General features: G+C 40.4%; 1 protein-coding gene across 1 annotated transcript; it reads left to right on the forward strand.

Moving 5' to 3' along the window:
- The first annotated feature begins 2,929 nt into the window (after positions 1-2,929).
- On the forward strand, positions 2,930-18,359 carry LOC133237066 (butyrophilin subfamily 1 member A1-like). The gene is made up of 9 exons (XM_061399389.1): positions 2,930-2,940; positions 4,942-5,077; positions 13,503-13,677; positions 14,314-14,355; positions 14,472-14,492; positions 15,763-15,789; positions 16,281-16,307; positions 16,886-16,912; positions 17,088-18,359. The coding sequence occupies exons 1-9, from the start codon at positions 2,930-2,932 to the stop codon at positions 17,609-17,611; spliced, it is 990 nt and encodes a 329-aa protein (XP_061255373.1). The 3' UTR covers positions 17,612-18,359.
- Positions 18,360-18,793: the final 434 nt, after the last annotated feature.

Below are 18,793 nucleotides of genomic sequence, written 5' to 3' on the forward strand. Positions count from 1 at the left end.
TCTACCCTCGTTCTTTTCCATCCCTTTATTTTTTCAGAACAGATGTTCCTTCCCTATAAGTACTGTCTTCTACTCTGTAGAGTCTTGCCAGAATTTCAGTGTGCATTTTATAAAACAAAAAAGAAGAGACTGATGGGTACATGATTACACTCTGTACTTATTTTCTGAAAACTATCCATTGTTAGTACAGCTGCCATATATTCAAAGTTCAAAGGCCATTACATGCAATTGATATCTCCCCAAACCTTAGGAGATGAGCTAAAATTCCATTCTTTCTGAGTGAAGCTTCTTGGTCTATAGTCCTGTCAAGGACTATGTAAACTCAGATATCCTTCATGGTTCCAGTGTGAGGTTTAGACTCCCTCTTCCATTGCCCTTGATCATAGCACCCAAGTACCCTAAATAACAAACATTTACATGGCATTCCTTGGCTTTATTTTCTTTCATACTGTACTAATTGTTCCATCTTTTCCTTCATTTTTATTCTGAAATAATTATTAATTTAGCAATCTATACTTATTTTGGTAGAAAGACTTTTAAGGAAATATATAACACATTTCTCGATATTGAATTAAGTGAATGACATGAGAAACTAGAGTCCTACGATACTTCTAAAAGATTTTTTAATAATATAATACTATAAACATCCAAAATTTAACAACCTTGTTTTGCGAATGATGGTTTTCAGTCATTTTTTGTTTACAAGTTTAATGAACTTAGTAACACACCTCTTCTTTATACTGAGCAACCTTCATAAAACTACAGTTACAGATACCATTTTAGACTGATGAGTACTGCTACTGTAGACCTCTTTATGACTTGCTAAATATGTGACTCATGTATGTGTGCCTGTTTCCCTCCACCCTAAAAAAAGGAGAACGTTCACTGAAAGATGAACCATTGATATTGTTTGCCTTTGTAGCCCTATTCTACCTCCTCTCCTTGAGTCATTATCTGTCTTTGCTACTTTGGTCCAGGAACTGGAGATAGAGATTGTGGGATATAATAAAACAATAACTCTGAATGCAAGATGTCCTGTGGAACATACCTTTATGCTTTGGTCAATTTGACTTATGGAGTCAATTACAGAAGGATTTCAAATTTCTGCTCTCCTTTTTTTACATTGGGCCCACATTTTGATGAGATGCTTTTTTCCTTCTTTTTTTTTCAGATAAGATTAAACAAGAAAAAGGCAAGTCAAAAATTGGGGATTTTATTTTATTTTATTTTATTTTATTTTTTGCCTATTCTTAGTTGTTTCATCTCTCACTTGCACCTTGAAAAAAAGCTGTCATTTTATCTTACCTAAATTCCATCTTTTCCCATTCTTACCTTTTATCCACACCAATATTCCCCTAAAACATTGACTTCTTTTCCATTGTTTTTCTCTTCTTTTTTTTCCCTCAGATAATACTGCACAGGAAAAAGGCAAGTCAATTTTTTTTCGCCTGTTCTTAGTTCTTGTTTAATCTGTTACCTGCACCTTAAAAAAAAACTGTCATTTTATCTTACCTAAATTCCATCTTTTCTCATTCTTACCTTTTATCCATACCAACCTTCCCCTAAAACATTGGCTTCTTTTCAATTGTTTTTCTCTTTTTTTCCTTCCTCAGATAATACTGCACAGGAAAAAGGCAAGTCAATTTTTTTTTGCCGTTCTTAGCTCTTGTTTCATCTGTTACTTGCACCTTAAAAAAAAAAAAACTGTCATTTTATGTTACCTAAATTCCATCTTTTCTCATTCTTACCTTTTATCCATACCAACCTTCCCCTAAAACATTGGCTTCTTTTCAATTGTTTTTCTCTTTTTTTCCTTCCTCAGATAATATTGCACTGGAAAAAGGCAAGTCAATTTTTTTTCGCCTGTTCTTAGTTCTTGTTTAATCTGTTACCTGCACCTTAAAAAAAAAACCTTTCATCATTTTATATTACCTAAATTTTATCTTTTTTCATCCTTTCCTTTTACTGACAGCTATCTTCCCCTAAAACACTGGCTTCTTTTCAATTGCTTTTCTCTTCCTTTTTTCTTTTTCTCGGGTAAGATTATACTGATGTAAGGTGAGTCGGGAGGAAACAGAGTGAACCTAGCAATCAGGCAAAGAAAAGGGAAATTTATTAGGGGGAAGCAAGAGGGTCACTGGCCCTTAAGGAGAACCAGCATCCTCCCTTTTAGATGGGGTCTTTCTTATAACACGACAATGAAAAATTCTCTGAAGGGATGGTTAATTATTAGCCTGTAGCTGAGTCCTGCAGTCATGTAGCCAGAGGTCTGGAATCTGGTGGTCTTATAGCCTTGAGAAGGTCGGCACCAGTGGGGAAACAGAATATCATTTGGGCAACTTGGCCAGTCTCAAGGGTCACTGTGACTTTATTCTTTGTTTGCAAGGTCAGTATAATGAGCCATTTCTACCAGGAGGCCCCATGGAGGCCCTCTCACTCCAGCCTTTTTGATTTAGGATAAGAGCCAAAGGTCAATCTTCTCTAACTGCTTCCTGTGGGACAGGGATGTTGTAGGGGAAAGATGAGAAAAGGTTGGAATATGGGTCAAGGGGATTTGTGTGGGGCCAAAGTTTTTGATAATCTGAATGAGTTAGAAATAGCTTATGGATAGTTTTATTGGTGAAGGCTTGTAAGTGGTCCTGAAGAAATTTTGAAAAAAAGACTCATTAAACATGGGCAAAAACTTAGAATAAGGGTAAGTAGAAGGAGAGGGCCTAGAAAAGGTAGAACCCAGGGCATCCAATTCCAACTGTTTAGCCAGTTTTCCCATGAATTGCTGAGGTGTCAACATATTTCAAGGCCCTGTTTGTCAGATTTCTTGCTGCTTCCTGATTTGTTGGTGGAGAAGTAGCAAGCTTCCTCCAAAAATAGACATAGGCCCATTCTTTCTGCAGTTAGAAGATCTAATCTCCTTCTATTTTGGAGGATCATGGCAGTCAGGTAAGCTTGCTGGGTGTGGATAATGATAAGACTAGTAGCTAGTTAGTCTAGGCTCTCAGTGAGGTCTTTAGAAAGGCTTTGGTAGTAATTTAAAGAGGTTGTGAGTCCTGCAGTCCCTGTTCCAATCCCAGTTTCTATTCCTAAACTGATTAACAGGGGAATGAATTGAATTGCCCATTTGGGTCAGTTATGAATTAGTGGGATAGGGAGGGTCTAATATTTAGGAGCAATAGAAACATCCAGAGCTAGATATACCAGGGTGAATGTTCTTGTCCAGTTAGTGGGAAAACATAAATAGGTGGTGGTTCCAAATAAGAAAAATATTCCAAGTGTAAGAAGACAACAGCTGAAATTAATAGCAAATAGGAGTCTTTCTGGGAACTTGTTAGTAGTTTCTGAGACTGACAGTGAACTCACCAGTGTAGTCCCTACAAAAAGAGTATTTATGCCATATGTAGAAGGGAGTCTCCCTGAGAAAGCAAAAGAATGTCCTGAAGTTCCTGATATTTTGTAGACGGAGAGGCCTGAAGGAAAGGAGAGTTGTGAAGTGTAATTACAGACGTGCGATGGCATAGTTCCTAGCTGGGGGTAAGAATTTTTTACAGAGTTTTGTCTAGAAAAACAGAAAGGAGTCTGTTGTTGTAGATGAACGTCAGAGGTTGGGGGGGGGGGGGCGGCGGGGAGCGTGTCTTCCTATCAGTTCAGTTCAGTAGCTCAGTCGTGTCCAACTCTTTGCGACCCCATGAATCGCAGCATGTCAGGCCTCCCTGTCCATCACCAGCTCCCAGAGTTCACTCAAACTCACGTCCATCGAGTCAGTGATGCCATCCAGCCATCTCATCCTCTGTCGTCCCCTTCTCCTCTTGCCCCCAATCCCTCCCAGCATCAGAGTCTTTTCCAATGAGTCAACTCTTCGCATGGGGTGGCCAAAGTACTGAAGTTTCAGCTTTAGCATCATTCCTTCCAAAGAACACCCAGGGCTGATCTCCTTTAGAATGGACTGGTTGGATCTCCTTGCAGCCCAAGAGACTCTCAAGAGTCTTCTCCAACACCACAGTTCAAAAGCATCAAATCTTTGGCACTCAGCTTTCTTCACAGTCCAACTCTCACATCCATACATGACCACTGGAAAACCCATAGCCTTGACTAGATGGAGCTTTGTTGGCAAAGTAATGTCTTCCTATAGCTGGTCCTTTATGAGTAAAAGGGAGATCTGTAAGGAGGGAGGTCAATATCTTGTCAGGATTGTGAATTTGATCAATTGAATATAAATAACATATGTATGATGAAAAGATTCTCCTCTGTATGTGTGATAAAGAGAGTTGTTATGTGAGTCCATTTGCCTGTGGAAATGAGACGCACCTATCCTCCAGGAGAGGAGATGGATAAGTAAATCCAACAATCACTGGCCAGGGTTGGGTTTTAGGTATTGAGTAAACGATGGATCAGATTTAGAGTTCTGAACAGGTAGGCAAGGTTTGGGGAAGGGTGAGTTATAGGCAAGGTATTATTGTGAGGTTTGGACTGTAAAAGAAGAGGGAGTAATAGTAAAATCATGATGTGATGTCTCATGTCTAAGAGGAGAAAATTATAAAAATAAGAATCCAGGTGTAGAAATAATTTTGGGTTGGTGTGAACTCTATGAAATCTCCCTGGAGCCAAAGATTGTTTATAAAGTCAAGGAGTAAAGGGCAATCAGTAACAATGGTGTCTCCAGGAAAGGTAAGGGTTTGTGTTACTATGTGAAGAAAAGTGGATAATGAATTCATCTTGGCTGATCACAGTAAGAGGAGGACCACGCTCCAAAAAAAAAAAAAACAAGAACTATGCAGAAGTAGGTAAAGCAGAGGGAAAGCTTTTGAATAATAGTCCACTCAGGGGGAGACATAAAGTCCTATTGCGAATAAGGTAGGTAGGGGAAATCCCAGTCCAATTAGTAACCAGTACATCTGTTTTTATTTTATTGATTGGTATTTGGTTTCGGCTATTCTGTTTCTTCAGGAATTCCATCCAGTCAAAGCCTGGTGGGTCTCAGAACAGTGCTGGTGTAGCAAAGAGTTTCGAGCTAGGAATGTTTCTTAGTGGAGATGGAGAGACTCCTGGGGCCCATTCTAATCTAGAGATGGTGGCTCAGCTGGTAAAGAATCTGCCTGCAATGCAGGAGACCTGGAATCGATCCCTGGGTTGGGAAGATCCCCTGAAGAAGAGAACGGCTTCCCACTCCAGTTTTCTGGCCTGGAGAATTCCATGGACTATTTCATATGGTCGCAAAGATCAGACATGACTGAGCGACTTTTACTTTCATTTTCACAAAACGATGAGTAAAGACATGCCAGTTTAGCAGCTGTGGTATGGTTAAAGCAACCTCAAATGGACCAGTCGATCGAGGCTGGAGAGCTTTATAGTATAAGGTCTTAAGTAGGACTCCCAGTATGAGTGTTAGGTCAGCTGGATTTGTTTGATGAGGCCTTGGGAGAGAGTGATGTGCATGCTCTCTCACAAGGGGTCTAATAAGATTAAGGATGGGAAGATACTCTTCTAGCAAGGGGCTTGCAGTAGGGAATTGACCTAAGAGAAAAGGGCATCCATACATGAGCTCAAAAGGACTGAGGAAAGACAGAGCCCGTGGAGTAGCCCTAATGCAACCCAAAGCCATGGGAAGGAATTCAGTCCATGGCCTTTGTAGTTCTAGAGTTTGGTTAGGTGTGTTTTGAGAATAGACTTTGCCTTTTCTACTTTTCCTGAGGTTTGGGGTCTGTAAGGAATATATAGTTTCCAGGTTATGCCAAGGGATTGGGCTACTTGTTGAGTGATTTGGGAAATAAAAGCTGGCCATTTTCAGATTGGAGGGAGAGTGGGAGGCCAAAACAAGGGATGATTTCTCATATGAGAAACTGTGTTACCTCTGAGGCAGTTTCTGATCTCATAGGCAAAGCCTCAATCCACCCTGAAAAAGTGTCTACTAGAGTAAGCATGAGTTTTATTTTTCATGTTGGAGGCATGTGAGCAAAGTCAGTTTACCAGTCATCCCCTGGGATAGTTGAGCCTGATGTGTTGGGAATGAGAAAATAAGCTTTAAGTCTCCCTGCAGTGAGACTGAGGAGCAGATAATGCAAGACTGAGTGATTTGTTGTAGGACTGAAAGAAGGTTAGGATAAGTGATAAGAGGTCTTAAGAGATGATAAAGCAGTTTAGTGCCTATGTGTAGGGCCTGATGAATGTGCAGGGCCTGATAAATGTCCATAAGAATCTGTGTGGCCTGAGATTTGGGGAGAAGATAACAGCTCTGTTTTTGTAACATCTCTCTTTGTGGTTGTGCTCCCTCTTATAATAATCATGTTTTTTACTTCAGAGAAGTAAAGAGGCTTTATGTTGGGGATTACTATGAGTTGTTGAGCAGGTGATGGGAGTGAGGCTTATTTTGCTTCTCTGTCTGTGGCATTGTTGCCCCATGAAATGGGGTCTGAGGCCACCTGGTGACCTGGACAATGTATGATGCCTACTTCAGTTGGCATGTTATCTGCATTTAAAGGCTGGAGTATAAATGGGGCATTAGTTATGGGAGAGCCTTTCATAAATAAGAGCCTTCATTCTTTCAAGATGGCAGCCTGTGAGTGTATGATGTGGAGAGTATATTTAGAATCAGTGTACATGTTTGTTCTGTTAGCTATGAGGGTAAGTGCTCTAGTTAGTGCAATAAGTTCTGCCTATTGGGAAGAGGTTCCTGAGGGGATGGGTTGGGAATCAATAACTTCAGACAACTGCATGTGTAGCTATCTTTTTTTTCCTTCTGATGTCGTAACAAAACTGCCATCAATATACCAAGTAAAGTCAGGGTTATTTAAAGGGGCTGAGGAAATGTGCAAGAAATGGTCAGGTCTTCTAATGCCTCTTTACAAGTATGGATGGGGGACTCAGAAAAATTAGGAATAAGTGTGGCAGAGTTGAGAGTAGGACAGCATTCAAAGAAGAACATGGGAGATTCAGGAAGGGCGACATGAATTAGTTGGATGTGTAGAAGAGATAGAAGTGAGAGGGTAACAGGCAGGAAGGCCAGGGGTCTCCAAATAGAGGAAATAGCCTGCAAGTGTCAGACATTTTTATCTCTCTTAAGCGGCAGGAGGAAACAAACTAGCAATATTTTTTTCCTTCTCTATACAAATTTAAAGGGAGGTTTCTCTTAAAATATTGTGTTGCCATAATGACACCCGGCTTCGCCTGAAGTTAGCTATTCTCAAGTCTAGAGATAACCAATGCCTTTTTCTTATGAAAATGTTTGTCTTAAGCTATGCTAATGTACTATGCCTTTACCCCAAACTCTGTCTCCAAGTCGGTTCTGCCTCTTGGCCCAGAACCTACTTGACAAACCAGTATGGATATTGTTCCCCTAATCTATGTAAATGAAACTATTTGTATGGTGGTCTGCCCTTCTTCAAGATTCAAGTTAATCATTTTATGGCCCAGGATAAACCATTTGGTGCCAAGATTATCCCAAAATGCATCTTATGGGTGAGGGGCCTGGTGCCATTCTGAATTTTAAGACACTCCTTTCTTTCATTAACAGACTGCTAGTGACTATATAACATCCAGCTAAAGACTAGCAGAGGGGTACTCTTCTGCCCCCTTCTGATGCCTATGTCAGAAGCTTTCTCTATCTCCTTTATACTTTCATAAAACTTTATTACACAAATGCTCTGAGCGATCAAGCCTCGTCTCTGGCCCCGGATTGAATTCTTCTCCTTCGGGGGCCAAGAATCCTGGTGTATTTGCGTGACTCAACAACAACCTTTCAGAAGGGTCATGGATTTGTGAGAAAGTAAGTCCTTAAAGTCATGTGGTGAATGAATGACAGTGGGCCCTTCAAAAGTATGTTTTTTACTTTCCTGAACAAGCAGTGCAGCTGCTGCCAGAGCATGCAGACTTACTGGCCATCCTCAGTATCTAATTGCTTTGATAGATAAGTAATAGGGTCAAAGGAGGGGCCCTGATTTTGTCCCAAAACTCCTAGGGCAATTTTGTGTCTCTCAGTAGTGTAGAGTATAAAGGAGTGAGAAAGGTCAGAAAGTGTTAGAGCTGGGGCTGAGAAAATGGCTTGCTTAAGGCTGTTAAAGCCTGAATGCGTATTTGATTTTAGCCGTAGGGATTTTGAAAGATCTTCTCTGGTGGTTGATATAGGGATTGTGCCAAGAGGGCAAAATTAGAAATCCAAAATTAGATATCCAGCTAATCCCAAGGACAGGATCTCTGTTTTGGATGTAGGGAGTGGTAGGGTGGATATAAGGGCCTTTCTACCAGAAGTGATATATCTTTTGGTTGGTGTCAAAAGGACTCTGAGATAGGTGACTCTAGGAAGAGAGAGCTGAACCTTGGTTGGAGATACTCTATACCCTCAATTGACTACAAAATTGAGTTATATAGTATATTGTTGAGAGTGTGTAAGTGAAGGACTACAAAGGAGGACATCACCCACATATTGGGGGACAGTACTTGGAATAAGGTCAAGAGAGGTTAGGTCTGATGCTAGAGCTTGGCCAAAGAAATGAGGGCTTTCACGAAAGCCTTGTGGGAGGACTGTCCACATCAGCTATTGGGAGTGATGATTGTATGAATCAGTCCAGGTAAAGGGAAAGAGGTCTTGAGAGTCTGGGTGTAAAAAGATGGTAAAGAAGGCATCCTTGCAGTCTAGAACAGTGAAGTGGGTAGTGGAAGAGGGAATGAGAGAGAAGAGTCTAGGGATTTGGAATTACTGAGTGTATGGGAATACCAGTTGCAATGATAAGTCTCAGGTCCTGGATCAGGTGATAGGAGTTATTTGGCTTTTTGATGGGTAAGATAGGGGTATTATAGGGAGAGTGGGTTGGGCACAAGAGACCCTGATGTAGGAGTTTAGCAATGATAGGCTTTAGCCCTTATTGATATTTCTGAGAGATGGAGTATGGTTGTTGATTGCGGAATATAGAGGGGCCTTTGAGACAAATATGAATTGGAGCATGGTGAGAGTTGACAGATGGGTTGTCTGTATCCCAAACTATGGGGTTTATGGACAAGGAGGGCAATGGGGAAGGGGAAGGGGAAGAAGAGGTGGGATTGAGGAGCAGTAACCAGACTAGACCAGAAGGTGGACTTGGGATAGTAATAGAGGCTTTGAATTTTGAAAAGAGTTCTCTCCCAAGAATAGGAGTGGGGCATTTTAGAAGTAGGAGAAAAGAATGGGAAAATGGGGTATCTTGAAGTGTGCAAGGTAAAGGCTCAGTTTTCATGGCATAAACATTAAACAGTCAACCCGCATAACAGAGACCTGAGAAGCCTTGGTTTTTCCAGAGTAGGCAGGCATAGCAGAGTAAGTGGCCCACGTGTTGATGAGAAAAGAGATTGGCTTATCTGCCACTGTGAGAGTTACTCTGGGTTCAGTAGACATGATGAGAGTTGGGGCCTGGAGCCCTGGGCACCTTCAGTCTTCAGCGGAAAGCCTGAGGAAGCTAGGCAGAGCTGGGTCAGAGGATTCACGCTCAGGACCAGGAGGGGATGTCTGATCCCTAGAGGGGAATTTGGGAACTTGACCTTCCAATGTCCCTTTATGCCACAGCTGGTACACTGACCTGGAGAGAGCCGCAGGTCTATGCAAGAATGGCTCAGTGGCCTTCTTTGCCACATTTGAAGCAAGGCAGGTGGCTTCTTGTCTTTGTTGGTTGATGGAGGTTTGGAGCCATGGAGGGCAGAGGCTAAAAGGTGGTATTTGGTCTGATCTCATTGGGCTTCCTCTAGCTTTGCCTGTTCTTCCTGGTTATTGAAAATCTTAAAAGCTAAATTTAAAAGGTCTTGTTAGAAGGTTTAGGAGCTTCTTCTGCTTTTTAGTTTCTTTAGGATGTCTGGGGACTATTGGGAGATAAAATGGGTATTAAGGACAGTGGTGCCCTCTGTGGAAGTGGGGTCTAATCTTGTATATTTTTCTGGACTTCTGTTAACCTGGCTAGAAATTGTTCTGGGTATTCATCTAGTCCTTGAGTTATTAGCCAGAGCATATCAAAGTTGACTCTATTATCTGGCCATTGATGAGTAGTACCTTAATAGCAACTCAAGCCAATCAGACACTAAAGGTGTCCCCACAAGAGAGAGCAACGATGTAGTCTTCACAAGATCTAAAATGTTTACTCCCAAAAATAGTCTAAGAAAGTAAAGGGCCTTCATTGTACAGGCAGTGCACTGAAGGAGAAGATGGCAAAGGCCTTATAGTTAGGGACCCTTATGACAAATTCCCTCAAAATTGGCATGCTCTGAGAGGTAGCATGACTGAGAGTTGCTCAGTCATGTCTGATGTGACCCCATGGACTATATCCTGCCAGGCTCCTCTGTCCATGAAATTCTCCAGACAAGAATACTGGAGTGGATAGCCATTCTCTTCTCCAGGAGATCTTCTGACCCAGGGATTGAAGCCAGGTTTCCTGCACTACCAGCAGATTATTTACCAAGAGTTGTCATAACCAGACAAAAAGGTTGCTCGGAATTCTAGTCTATTTGACGGGCTGCCATATATAGACCATATGTTACTGGGGTCCAGCCCCGGTTGGATTCAGGGATTCCCTCGGGAGGACGATATTGGCGATTGAGAGAAATAGAGAAAGAGATAAGAAAGAATTTTGCAGTTAAGAAAATAGAGGAGAGAAAAGAGGCTGATATTCCTTAGTTTACTCAGAAAGCCAATAAAGCCCCAGCATGGGACTTGCTCTGTTCATGTAGGCTGCAGGCGCCCACTCAATAGCTGAAGGTGCCCCACCTTAGGCACCTTCTCGAGTGGGTCTCAGAAGCCCAGGCAGGAAAGTGAACACAGAGGGCCCCTGCACTCCAGAGAATCAGCCTGAAAAGGAAAAGGAAAGAGAAAGAACGACATGAGGAGACCAAGCTTTGGTGAGCAAGGCCCACACTTTATTTTCCAAAGTAGTTTTTATACCTTAAGTTGTGCATAGAGGATAATGGGGGGAGGGGTGGAGTCATGCAAGGTCAGCAGTCCTTGATTCTTATCGAAGCCAGGCTTTCTTTCTGCAAACTTATCATATGCAAAAGCTTTAGGTGATTTACATCATCTCCTGGCCAGGAGGCCTGTTAACATTTTATGACCCTTTCTTCAGAAAACTTATTTTTCTCTAAAGGTGATTATTCTAAAGTCAGGTGCCACCCTCCAAAAGTATTAGATAAAGTTGCATTCCTATAAGGCAAAAGTGTGGTGGGCTATAACAAGAAAAGAATTAACTCAAGGGTCCAAGGTTACAAACATTAAAGCTACTACTTACATTTCTATATACCAACTATATTAATCAATACACTCCCAGGGACACAGTAGGTAAGGGATATGGAAACTTGGCAGCAAGCATTAGCTCAACAAAGAAATCTTCTACTAGTCTTATTCTAAGAATTTTAACACTGAGAAGCTCTGCATTGTTAGAATATCTTAAGCTTCCTGTGCCTTTCGTGGTTGGGAGGCTGTGAACAATCACATGCGTAGCTGCAGGAGTCCAAACAAACCTGTCAGGCAAACTAGAAAGTCATCAGAGGGGTTTGAATTGAAACACTCCTATTATGCCCAGGAGACTTATTAACTAGAGTTTTAAGTTGATTTTCTTCAGAGAAAGGTGGTCGGAGATAGCCCCCTGTTAATGTCAGAGGAGTTGGTAAAAGTCATAAAATAGTAAAACAGACAGATTCTGGTTTTGGGGTAGATGCTCAGGCAGATCCGGTGGGGATGGGGTGGGGGGGGTGGGCATTGCGCCCTTGAGCCCTGACTCGCCTTGCCCATCAGGGCTCTCCCACATGACCTTGTCATGGGTGGGAACTCCCGTGCTGGCTCCCACCAATATGTTACCTTGGTATGCAGAGAACACACCCTCAAAACACAGAAAAAAGTCTGAGAAGAGGAGGTAAAACATTTACATCGCAAAGACACAGGGACAAAAGTGCAAGTTCGCCCATAGAAAAGGTTTTTTTTTCCCCCTTTAAAGTCAGAATTCTGAAAAGATGTTCCAACAAGCAAGGTCTTTTTTATCTGTGCATGCAAAAATATAATTTTGGTATGTCAGTTCAGTTCAGTTCAGTCACTCAGTCACGTCCGACTCTTTGGGAGCCCATGAATCGCAGCACGCCAGGCTTGCCTGTCCATCACCAACTGCCAGAGTTCACTCAGACTCATGTCCATCGAGTCAGTGATGCCATCTAGCCATCTCATCCTCTGTCCTCCCCTTCTCCTCCTGCCCCCAATCCCTCCCAGCATCAGAGTCTTTTCCAATGAGTCAACTCTTCGCATGGGGTGGCCAATGTACTGGAGTTTCAGCTTGAGCATCATTCCTTCCAAAGGACACCCAGGGCTGATCTCCTTTAGAATGGACTGATTGGATCTCCTTGCAGTCCAAGGGACTCTCAAGAGTCTTCTCCAACACCACAGTTCAAAAGCATCAATTTTTCGGTACTCAGCTTCCTTCACAGTCCAACTCTCACATCCATACATGACCACTGGAAAAACCATAGCTTTGACTAAACGGACCTTTGTTGGCAAAGTAATGTCTCTGCTTTTCAACATGCTATCTAGATTGGTCATAACTTTTCTTCCAAGGAGTAAGCGTCTTTTAATTTCATGGCTGCAGTCACCATCTGCAGTGATTTTGCAGCCCAAAAAAATAAAGTCTGACACTGTTTCCACTGTTTCCCCATCTATTTCCCATGAAGTGATGTCAAAAGAGCCTCATTTTGCCCATTTTTAGGGTGAAATGTCTTTTAATTCACAACAAAGCAAGTACTTGTAAGTATAAATGCTGTACATACACAACAAAATCGTCCCAATGTGTCTCAACTGAGGATAAACCTCTCAGTGTCTTTCAACTGAGCAAAAGTTTCTCAGTGTCTTTTACCTGTTGACCTAATGGTCTGGGAACAAGTGATGATAATGAAGACAGAACACAAAATCTGGAGCAATGGGTCAGAAGACCTGCAGCTTCTACTGGACTGAGATGCAGAGTCCACTCTGAGTCCAGCTTTTGTTGCTAATTGCAGACTACAAGACTTTATTTGATCTTATCTTTCCCAACACACTACACTGACATAGTCCAGATCTCCTTGTTTTTACCCCAGGCTGTTCCCATCTGGGCTAGTCTCAGGAACAATTAGCAACTGCGTAGGCAATGTTCATGCCTGATGCCAACCCGGTGTTCCAAAGTCCATACTTTCATGATCCCAGTCATACTCCCTTCCGGGTTCACCCTTGGGGTTTGTAACAAGAAGATTATTCTTAAGAAAAACACAGTTTCTTAATATATGCTGTTTTTCCAGGTGCAATTCTATGAAATTTCTCAGGGCTGTGAAAGTACATTATCAAGAATTCCCACTACATTCACCCAGGCATCTCTTCTTGACACTAAATTTCAGACAGAGATTTAACACCACAGACTAAAACTCAGGCTCATCAGTAAAATGGGAGATCCAAGATCCACCCAGAATCATCTGGACTCTCTGAGGAGGCAGATGGGCACAAACGAACTTCTGCTAGTGACAAAGCTTGAGATCCTCATGGAGTTCAGGTGAAGGAGAGAAGTATGTTTTTGGTTCCTTTGTTGGTCACCAAACCAAAATTATTGACTGAAAAACAAATGCACAAGCTTAAAGTTTCAAGTTATGTTTTATCTGGGGACCTTACTCAGGACTACAATCTGGGAGACAGGATCCCAGAGAGTTCTGAGGAACTCTTCCAGAGAGGTAAGAAAGGATTCAAGATATCTTGAAGTTTTTACCGAGGGGATGGGGGTAACTGTAGTAGAAACACATCAAGATTACCTCTGAGAATAATTTTAAAAAGAACGAAACAGGCATCTCAAGTTAATGATGTTAATGCCTTTCTATGTGTGATAAGATATAAGTGTCTGGGCTCACCGAAATTATTCCTTTGACATGCATCATAACTACTGGGCCAGTATCCTGTTTTTCTCCATCCTGAATCCACTCTCGGGTTCTGATGGCTTCATGGTGAGCAATATTCATTGCTTACCAAAATGTCAGGTTAAGATTTTTTTCTCTGCAAGAACAAATCTTCCATTCTACCCAAGATAAAAATACTTGTTTCCTTGGTATTTTTCAGGACTTTTTGTTTCTTTGGTTTTTTTTTTTCTAATTACATTCATCTTATCTATTTACTGAGCAGTGGAATTTTATTTTCACTTTCATATACTATATTGCTTTTCCTTGAAATTGGCATGAGGTTTTCCATTATATTTTTCAGAACAACTCAAAAAGAAAATGGTAAGTTTTATGACCTTTTAAAAAGATTTATTTCCTAGACATGTTTTTTCCTCTTATTTTATTTTCTGTATTGGCTTTCCTTGGAATTTACATGAGTTTTTCCATTATATTTTTCAGAACAACTCAAGAAAGAAAATGGTAAGTTTTATGACCTTTTAAAAAGATTTATTTCCTATATATATTTTTCCTCTTATTTTATTTTCTGTATTGGTTTTCCTTGAAATCTACCTGAGTTTTTCCATTATATTTTTCAGAACAATTCAAGAAAGAAATTGGTAAGCTTTGTGACTTTTTTTTTTTTAATTAAAAAAAAATTTGACATGAATCCACCACGGGTGTACATGTGTTCCCCATCCTGAACCCCCCTCCCACCTCCCTCCCTCCCATCCCTCTGGGTCATCCCAATGCACCAGCCCCGAGCACCCTGTCTCATGCATCGAACCTGGACTGGTGATTCATTTCACATATGATAATATACATGTTTCAATACCATTCTCTCAACTCATCCCACCCTCACCCTCTCCCACAGAGTCCAAAAGGCTGTTCTATACATCTGTGTCTCTTTTCCTGTGACTTTTTTAAAAAGATTTATTTCCTAGATATAGTTTTCCTCTTATGACATTCGCCTCTTACATACTCCTGTCTTTCCTTTGCCTTCTTGTGAATTTCAAATTACCTTATCCATTTTCTTTTTGGCTTCATGAACTCCTCCTGTATTAAGTCTCTTAATTCCCTCCTCTAGTTTTTAATCTTCCTTTTTATTTTATCTTTCTGGTGATTACCATGACTTCATTATAAGGTTGGTGGAAAAAAAAAGATTGGTGAGATCAAAGGGATTAAGCTAAGAAGAATGTTGTTATTTCCATTCAATAGAAAGTTTCTTTTAACTTTGGTTTTTCTCATGTGCTCTGAGATGGAGTCCCCATTTTTTATATATTATATTCTTTCAACTTAAGAATAGTGTTCAGACTCCAAAGCTGCTGAATAAGTTCTTCCTTTGTTGACCTTTCAAACACTTTGCATATACTAATGTCAAGTGTAATCTTGATACACTTTGCTTGACCATAATCTCCAGTAATCTAAGGTATATAAATATTTTTACATGAATTTGCATCACTTTTTCTTTCCAAGCAAAATTATTACTGTTTATTCATTTTTATTTTAACTATTTAATAGCTAATTCAACAAATTTCTCTTTCTTCAGGGTCTTGAACATACATTTTTCAGTCACTCAAATAAACTTCATTGATATTTTATATGTAAATTCTATGGCTATTTTCTAAAATAATTCTACATTATTTTTAGTATCCTACTACAAGAATTATTAAATCTTTATGTCCATTCATATCTGATTATATTCTTCAAACTATAGTGAAGTTTCCAGATGGAATGAACTTTACACATTTCTTTCATTGCTTTTGAAATGGACATTACTTAGCAAGTTTCAGACACAAATATTGACAGATGTATGGCATTACTTGCATCTTCTTCATGATGTTAAGAAAATTTGTTTATATACATGCATGATTGTGTATTTTCTTTCAGAGAGGAAGAAGGCTCAATTCAAGTCTGGTGAGTAATGATTATCTCTCAGACACCTTCACTGTTCTGTTTTTCTTAGGTTCTGCCCCTATGCTAGTGGGATAGAATGCAAAAATATTTTTTAAAAAAATGTTTAGTGTAAGCAAAACAGCACTGGAAGCATTATCTTTATAAATATCAATGCTTTAATAAATTCTCTCTGAAGTGAAGCCACTAATGATGACTCAGCATGTAATCCTTCCTCTCCCCTTTCCTTCTTTCCATCTCTGCTCCTTCCTTCATGCTTCTATCCCTGCCACCTTTGTTTTTTCTATACTTCTATCTATCCTTCACCTGGTAATTTTATCACCATGTTTGAAATTGGAATATAAGGATATAGGATATAAAGAGAAAGTTCAAAGGATTCAATAGAAGAAATAGGACAAAGACAAATATTTCTTATATTTGCTTTTAACATAACAAAAAAGACAAAGAAGACATGCAAGAATAAAAGTTGTTTTTTCTATTTTGTTCATTTGCAGCATGGAGGGAAATACCATTATATGCTGGTAAGCAACATGGACTCTGATGAAGAAAATTCTATTATCAAAGATATTTTAAATGAACACCCTACTGTGTGCAAAATGGTTTGCTGAAAATCAAGGAAACTCCAAGGCTTTATTCCATGAATTCAGTAGATTGCTCATTATTCTAACAGATAATAATGTGTTTGGAACATTACATCTTAACAGCTTTATTATTTTTAGTTGCATATAACATTGTGATTTGAGTGAAGGTAGAATGGTTATCATCTGCTAAAATTTGAAGAATCTAAAGTGAACAATAAGTTATTTGTTCAGACCCATCATATCCTGTATTTCCTTTCAAACATCCCAAATAGATTGCAAATATTTGTCCTATATGAATTTTGGATGAGGAGAGCATAGCATTGGCACAGGTCTTCAAGTCATACATAATTTAGCATCTTGTAAAAAGAGGTTCAAGTGTATAAAAAGAGGTTGGTTTTTCTTTTCTTTTTTTGTTGCTGTTATTCTTCAATTAAGACGTTTATTACCATAGTATTCTGGACAGACAGGAAGCTCTATCTGTCAGATGATGGATTCTTATGTTCATTTGCTCTTTGCAGACTGGAGGAAAGAAGAGTTCCAGACTGGTAAGTCTGTAATGATCCAAGAGAGACCCAGCTCCTTGTGGGGTAGTCCCAGGGAGGATGGGTGAGGGAGGTGAACTGGATCTTCCCAGGGCCAGAGGAGCCCTCACGGAAGGGAGACTGTGGCCTAAGCCTACTGAGACCCTCCCAGAAACTTGATGATCCCTTGTCTTTGCAGTAAATCTGACTCTGGATGCAGCCACTGCCCATCCTGCCCTCTTCCTGTCTGAAGAGGGGAGAAGAGTAACATGGCAAGAACCATGTCAGGAACTTCCCAGCTGCCCAGAGAGATTTGTCTCCATTCCCTGTGTGCTTGGTCAGCTACACGTCAGCTCAGAGAGATACTTCTGGGAGGTGGAGGTTCAGGACACACATTCCTGGGACCTGGGAGTTTGTAGGAATAATGTAGCAAGGAAGGGGAGGGTCACAGTGTCACCGCAGAATGGTTTCTGGGCCATTAGGCTCTATGACGGGGAGTACTGGGGCCTCACATCCCCAGAAACTTCTCTTACTCTAAAAGAAAAACTCTGTAGGGTGGGAGTATTCGTTGATTATAAGGCTGGAGATGTATCTTTCTATAACATGACAGATGGATCCCACATCTACACATTTTCCAAACAAGCATTTTATGGTGGCCTAAGACCACTTTTTAGACTTTGGTCCTCTGACTCAGGCCCTCTGACCATTGTCCAGGTGGACTAGAACACAATGATGCTGTAATTCATATGCCTAACCTTCCATGATGATTACAGTTCTCCCCACTAGACACAAATTTTTTTTCTTCCTCCTTTACTGACTTATTCTCAGTTGAAGCTCTGATACACAGACTGATGGTTGTCTCCCATATTAATTCTCCCTTCTTCCTAAGTTATAGGTCCCTCTTCTTATCACTATGCCTATGACAGCCTAGTACAAAGATTAGATTTCCTCGCATCCCCTGCTGAATGTGACTAAATTATGACCAGTGCATTTTAAGATGAATTATTCTGTATGACTCTTTGGAAAAGACCCTGATCCTGGGAAAAATTGAGGGCAGAGGAGAAGAGGATGACAGAGGATGAAGTGGTTGGATGGCAACACTGATTCAGTGGACATGAACTTGGGCAAACTCTGGGAGATGGTGAGGGACAAGGAAGCGTGGAGTGCTACAGTCTGTGGGGTTGTGAAAAGTTGGGCACAGCTTGTCAACTAAACAACAATATTCAGTATGATCTCTGGAATGTGTTCTTAAAGGAAAATTATGTGATTTTCTTCTTTTCTCTAATTATTTGGATGGCTGGAATGTGCCATGATGGATGGATCTCTAAGAACATCTCTGACCATGTAATATGATACAGACAGAAAAGATATTAATAGAATGAGTCTAGAGTTTTGACAGCTTTATGAAACTACTATATGCTCACTTTCTGAATTACTTCCAGTAAGAAATAAATTTTATATCTTTAAACCATTTGTATGTTGTATTTTTGTCTGTTGTGACTGAATCCAATACTAACTCAATCACCCTCCCTTTAAGGATGGTGGCAGATGACTTCCACAGTTGAATATTCAGATGAAACAGTAAATGTAAAGTCCTGTACTTGCTTGCTCAGGTACTCCAGTGTGTCAGTCTCATTTAGGGTCTTCCAATTTCTCCTGAATCCTCAGTACCTCTTGACTTTACTTCCCACCCTCTCCTTTGTGGTTACCATGGTTAATAATTTTAGGTATTATCTTACTAGTGAGTAAAAATCCCTGGCCTCATTGCCCTTATATCACATGTACTTGGAAAAACACATCCAAATATGGATAAATCTAATTACCTATCTCTCATACTGGCAGTTAAACATGCTATAGAAATCCACACATGTGAGCAGATGGTTCCTCTTTACTTGTATGATTTAC

This window comes from Bos javanicus, chromosome 23 (genome assembly GCF_032452875.1).
Source record: "Bos javanicus breed banteng chromosome 23, ARS-OSU_banteng_1.0, whole genome shotgun sequence".
In the NCBI taxonomy this organism is placed as follows: Eukaryota; Metazoa; Chordata; class Mammalia; order Artiodactyla; family Bovidae; genus Bos; species Bos javanicus.